Below are 5,738 nucleotides of genomic sequence, written 5' to 3'. Positions count from 1 at the left end.
ACACTCTCTCTCTCACACACACATACACACAAACACACACTCTCTCTCTCTCTCTCTCTCTCACACACACACACACACACACACACACACACACACACACACACACACACACACACTCTCTCTCTCACACACACACACACACTCTCTCTCACACACACACACACACACACACACTCTCTCTCTCTCTCTCACACACACACACACACACACACACACACACACTCTCTCTCTCTCTCTCACACACACACACACACACACACACACTCACTCTCTCTCTCTCTCTCTCTCTCTCTCACACACACACACACACACACACACTCTCTCTCTCTCTCTCACACACACACACACACAATCTCTCTCTCTCACACACACACACACACACACACACACACACACTCTCTCTCTCTCTCTCTCTCTCTCACACACACACACACACACTCTCTCTCTCTCTCTCTCTCTCTCTCTCTCTCTCTCACACACACACACTCTCTCTCTCTCTCACACACACACACACACACACACACTCTCTCTCTCTCTCACACACACACACACACACACACACACACACACACACACACACACAATTACACTGCCATCTTCAACATTCTTACACAAACACACACACACATACTTACACACACACACACACTCTCTCTCACAGACTATTCCTCTAACACACACTGTTTCTCACACACTCTCTCACACACTCTCTCACACACTGTTTCTCACACACTCTCTCACACACTGTTTCTCTCACACACTGTTTCTCACACACACTGTTTCTCACACACACACACACACACACACACACACACACACACACACACACACACACACACACACACACACTCTGGTCTGGTGTCCTCAGCGTTCCTGTTGGATTGGTGTGGCAGCAGCTGAGCTCTGTGTTTCTCTCTTTCTGTTTGGAGTTTGTGATCATCTTCTGTCCTCCTGCAGGACACCACAACAAAACATCACACCAGGTGTGCAGTCTCACTCCGGCTCTGTGGGACCAAACCCCAAAACCTTCTGTTAGAGAGACACAACCTCATCCCCTGGAGCTGCACTCATAATGTCCTTCTCCTCCACTCCCTCCTGCAGGGAATGTGTGAGAGACGGAGTGAGAGATGGAGAGAGAAAGAGACAGACAGACAGACAGACAGTAAAAAAGCAAGAGAGCGAGTGAGACAGAGAGTTCGATGGACAGTAGTAAAAAAGTGATTCCAAAAGAAAAAAGATACAGAGAGAGAGAGAGAGAGAGAGAGAGAGAGAGAGAGAGAGAGAGAGAGAGAGAGAGAGAGAGAGAGAGAAAGGGAAACAGAGGAAAAAGAAAGACAGAGAGAAGAAAGAGAGGGAGAGACATACCGAGAAAAAGAAAGAGTGATGCAGAGATAAAAAGAGAGATATTAAGAGACATTAAAAAAAAATAAGAAATGAGAAATAAAAGAGACAGAGGGGGAAAAAAATAGGGAGAGAAGAGAGAGAGAGAGAGAGAGAGAGAGAGAGAGAGAGAGAGAGAGAGAGAGAGAGAGAGAGAGAGTCGACTCTTTCAGGGAGTCGATACCCATGTACGATGCACGTGCGGTCGTCATGGTTACAGTGGAGTGGGCGGGGCTGGGGGACGTACCTTTAGGTCCACAGGAGGAGACGTGATGAAGGACGTGACCTTCTCAGTCCATTTAAACACAGTGGGAGCTGCAGACTTCATCCCTCCCTCAAAATGACAGCTGCAGATCCTCGAGTTCTCGTTCGAAATTTCTGGAGGACGTCTAACACACACGCGCACACACGCAGAAAGAAAGCTGTTGCTATGCAACAAGCCAATCACCAGCATCACTGGATCTATCGGCTCGGTCCCAAATGGTGTCGTATATTATCTAAGTGCACTAGATTGTTGCACCATTTGGACACTTTAGTGGTTAAATCCCAAATAACTTTCTACTAATACAAGTGCACGAGAATGTGGAACGTTTTTTTTAAACATTGGTTTCATCCCAAAATGTCTCCCTCTCCCTACACCCTTATCAAGTGCACTTCCTAGCAAAAAAGAACTGGTTTGGGATTGAACCCGGACTCCGTTCACCCCCAGGAAAGAGAAAGTGAGAGAAAATAAAAGCACGAACCCGCAGAGTTGCTCCCATTTCCGCCTCGCTCTCATGTCGGAGGGCAAACGGAAAAAACTGCACTGGTTTTTACTGTAACTGTGATCGCATTTAGCTGCGAAACACTGCACCATTTCCCGCAAATAAACCGGTAATCATAATCATAAAATCAATTCACTTCACCGTCGGTGTTAACGCAGAGGTGTAATGGGAGACACAGTGCCACAGCGACACTTGGCGGTCAGGAGGAAAAACAGCCAGCAAAGAAGTGTGCTTATAAAAGGGTGCCAAAAATTTTAAACATTTTCATTATTAAATAAAAAAATTCTTATTTAAAAGAAAAATATCGTTTTCCTTTTCTCTCTCGCCCTCTCTCTGTTTCTCTTATTTTCTCTCACTTTCACTGTGTACTACATCAGCTATATATGGTTAAAATGACAATAAAAGCTTCTTGACTCTTGACTTGACTCAAGATTCATTAATAAATAGAAACTCATTTTATCCAAACTTACTGTATATAATCAGGAGCATTTACATGTTTCTCAAAAACCATAAAAAACAGCCCGCAAGTGTTTGACTTTTAAGGCAGATTTCTTTGACCCTGATAACATGTGATGTGATGCTGAAATCTGAAACTCCAATGTAAACAGACATTATGAATTTATGATCATGAATAGACTATTGGGAATAATTCAATACATATTCATTAACAAAAGTAAATAAAAATGTAAGTCAGTGATTTTGACCCTTCTGACCCTGATGGCTCTCCACTGCTAAACGTTGACTGTTTTGAGTAGAACAGAATTGAGACGAATTTCTGTGATACTGTAATAGAAAATCAAGCTGAGAATCACACAGGCATCCATTTCATTTTATTGAAATTTCTTCCACAATTGTTTATTTCTACAGTGTGTTTAAAACATGGTGCAAACACCAAAACCAAACCAACAAATGTATCAATAAATCTCTGTGCTGGTTGTAAATGTCTCTCTCTAGTTGAGTGGACAGTAAGTGAGGTATAATTTTCTGTGTGGTGTGTGTGTGTGTGTGTGGTGTGTGTGGGTGTGTGTGGTGTGTGGAATCTACAGGTCTGGACTTTCGGGTGGTTTTGCACGAGCGTGTGCGTGAGTTTCGCAGTAGATTTCGTCGTCTATGATATAGTAGCCTTTTTGCTTCAGGTTCTCCTCACAGTCCGAGCAGACGAAACAGCCGGGGTGCCGATACTTCTCATGAACTTTTACAACCATCCCACTGAGAGAGAGAATGAGAGAAAGAGAGGGAAAGAAGAGTAGAAGAAAAACAGAAACATTTCTCTATAAATATCATGTTTTAGGTGCTAATGATAAAAAACAATGCCGAATAATTGATTCGTTTCAGTCAGAACCTCCAAATATGGCCTTCAACTCACTTCAGTTCCACTTCAATTCAGTTCACTTCAAATTGCTTCACTTGAATTTAAATAACTTCACCTCAATTCACTTCTGTTCAATTCACTTTGCTTTACTTCACTTCATTTTAATTCAATTCACTTCGATCCAATTCACATTACCTCAATTTAATTCAGTTTCAATTCAATTCAGTTCAATTCACTTTGCTTCTATTCACTTCATTTTAATTCAATTCACTTTAATTCAATTCACATTACCTCAATTTAATTCACTTCACTTTACTTTACTTTACTTTGCTTCAATTCAATACAATTCAATTCAATTGCAAACTACTTTGAAGAATGGACACTGTCCCAAAGCAGCTTTTTAGGGAAATCCAAGAATCGAGTCTCCACGTTTACACACATCAAATGATTTTAAGGTAACTGAATGATACAATAATGGGTGCAATTGTACATTTCCTAAGGGGTTTGCAAGATCATAGTTCCCCCTTCTTCTTCCACAAAAACAGGTATAAATACAAGAATAAATACACAACATGCAATAACACCCCCACATGTTTGGTCCCCCCCATGCACCACATATACCACATACCCCATTTCTGGATACAATCAACCAGACTATGCAAACATACTAAGATAAGGCACGGTATTAATGGACCAGGACACATTAGTGCATTTGTCAGAGACACTGGAAAAGTAATCCAAATCGACAGGCAAAAACATGGCCAACAAACAATCAGCTAAAAAATGCTACTATGTGAAATGTTCTCCTTTGTTAGTTCTGTCTCGATCTGATTCCACATCTTCCTCTGAATGAATGAGAAGTGACACTGTAGCGAATGAAGTCGTAACAGGAATTGTACCGCAGTAGAACCAAGCCACATGGGGCATAGGGACTAAATTCATTATTCAGTATTCAGTATTAAACATGTTACACCTTCGTTATGACTGCTTTATAACGATCTTGATAACCCTTCTAAAAACCATGTAAGCCTGGAATCTGCCTGATGTAATAGCTGTTAATATTAAAAGACAATTCAGTTCTGATTTTAATGTTTTTTGTGGATGGATAATGCAGCAGGTGAACCTGAGAAACCAATCACAGTAACAATCACTGATCGGTTTTCTTTACGAGGTGGAATGAAAAATCTTCGAGACTAATGAGACTAATTGCATGTGAAGAACATCAGAGTACAATCCACATTATCTCTATTCCGTATCCCTGCCTACTCGTCAGATTTGGCTCCTGCGGACTTCGCCCTCCAGGTCAAAGGTCACCATCCGGAAATTCGGCACAAATAGCAGAAGGTGTTTGTTACGCTATGAAAAAAGACTTCCAGAACACTGGGGGCGCTGTTTTGGAGGTGATAGTATGTAAACGTAGATAAATAAAGTACTTTCTTGTAAAACAGAGCGAGTCTTGAAACTTTTTAATACCACCTCGTAAGTTGTGTGGTATTGGGGAGAAGGTGCGTGGCGGAACAGACAACTTTCTGCTGCATCGATTTGATGTTTCCTGCGATGCACTCACACTATGCCGTTCCCGCACTTGTCACACATGGGAAGTTTGTGCAGGTTTCCTCCAGGGGAGAGAGGCTTCATGACGGGTGCCTGCACTGCCTTCGTCACCACGGGAATCGTTCCTGTCAATCAGGACGTCAAACATTCCCATTAAACCAGGTGATGATGATGATGATGATGATGATGATGATGATATTGATGATGATGAGTGTGTGTGTGTTTGTGTGTGAGATACCTTCACTATCAATGTAGTCCTGTAAGGCTTTGAAGGATCCTGATTGGCGGGGTTCATGAGGTTCCTTTTCTCCTTCTTCCCTCTGTAGCATGCGGTACACATCGGATTCTTCTATAGACGTGAGCCTCTTGGGACTACACACACACACACACACACACACACACACACACACACACACACACACACACACACTCAGTGTGTGAGTGTGTACATTCTTCGAGATACAGTTCAACCGGACTCCAACAGACATACCAAAATAATCCCTTCATCCCTCTGCTCTTCCGTAAAGCCCTGATTCTCCAACACACCTCATATATCTGTGGTTCTAACATCATCCACATGGTGGACCCCCAGTGTCCCTGAGGTGTAACCGCTTCACACACAAGCCAGCAGAAAGGAGGCTCAGCCAAAGTCTGTGAGTCTCAGTGAAGGAGGTGTGGCCTATGTGTCTGTCAGTCTGAGTGAAAGCCTTTACTCAGAATAGCAGACA

The 5,738-nt window shown here is 42.6% G+C and overlaps 2 protein-coding genes across 6 annotated transcripts in view; both read right to left on the bottom strand.

The window, feature by feature from the left end:
* Nucleotides 1-156: 156 nt before the first annotated feature.
* On the bottom strand, nucleotides 157-2,293 carry LOC310721390 (THAP domain-containing protein 2-like). 3 transcript variants are annotated; one of them, XR_014532009.1, is made up of 4 exons: nucleotides 2,124-2,291; nucleotides 1,628-1,769; nucleotides 947-1,095; nucleotides 157-900 (listed from the first exon to the last, which is right to left on the bottom strand). XR_014532009.1 is itself a non-coding variant. In XM_083533057.1 (3 exons), the coding sequence occupies exons 1-3, from the start codon at nucleotides 2,234-2,236 to the stop codon at nucleotides 937-939; spliced, it is 270 nt and encodes an 89-aa protein (XP_083389183.1). In that variant the 5' UTR covers nucleotides 2,237-2,293; the 3' UTR covers nucleotides 157-936. The 3 variants fall into 3 exon arrangements, 2 of the variants coding, with proteins under 2 accessions (XP_083389183.1, XP_083389182.1); XM_083533057.1 differs by having other exon boundaries at nucleotides 157-951; nucleotides 2,124-2,293; XM_083533056.1 differs by having other exon boundaries at nucleotides 157-1,095.
* A 664-nt stretch (nucleotides 2,294-2,957) lies between these two features.
* The window catches only part of pdlim3a (PDZ and LIM domain 3a), an 8,233-nt gene continuing 5,452 nt past the window's right edge, over nucleotides 2,958-5,738 (bottom strand). For all 3 annotated transcript variants that reach the window (XM_083532893.1, XM_083532894.1, XM_083532895.1), the window contains 3 exons: nucleotides 5,249-5,382; nucleotides 5,024-5,135; nucleotides 2,958-3,353 (listed from right to left, as the gene is read on the bottom strand). In XM_083532893.1, coding sequence (XP_083389019.1) covers nucleotides 3,185-3,353; nucleotides 5,024-5,135; nucleotides 5,249-5,382 — 415 coding nt within the window. In that variant the 3' untranslated portion in view covers nucleotides 2,958-3,184. The remainder of the gene's footprint in view (nucleotides 3,354-5,023; nucleotides 5,136-5,248; nucleotides 5,383-5,738) is intronic.

The sequence above is a fragment of the Silurus aristotelis genome (genome assembly GCF_946808225.1).
Source record: "Silurus aristotelis genome assembly, chromosome: 27".
In the NCBI taxonomy this organism is placed as follows: Eukaryota; Metazoa; Chordata; class Actinopteri; order Siluriformes; family Siluridae; genus Silurus; species Silurus aristotelis.
This window is presented reverse-complemented; position numbering and strand designations above follow the sequence as displayed.

Excerpts from the sequence above, each read along its gene's own strand:
- LOC310721390 (XM_083533056.1), bottom strand. The coding sequence starts at position 2,236 with ATGGTGCAGTGTTTCGCAGCTAAATGCGATCACAGTTACAGTAAAAAC. Across the intron at positions 1,770-2,123 it reads AAATGGGAGCAACTCTGCGG|ACGTCCTCCAGAAATTTCGA; the intron begins GTTCGTGCTTTT and ends CGTGTGTGTTAG. Across the intron at positions 1,096-1,627 it reads CTCCTCCTGTGGACCTAAAG|GAGGGAGTGGAGGAGAAGGA; the intron begins GTACGTCCCCCA and ends CATTCCCTGCAG.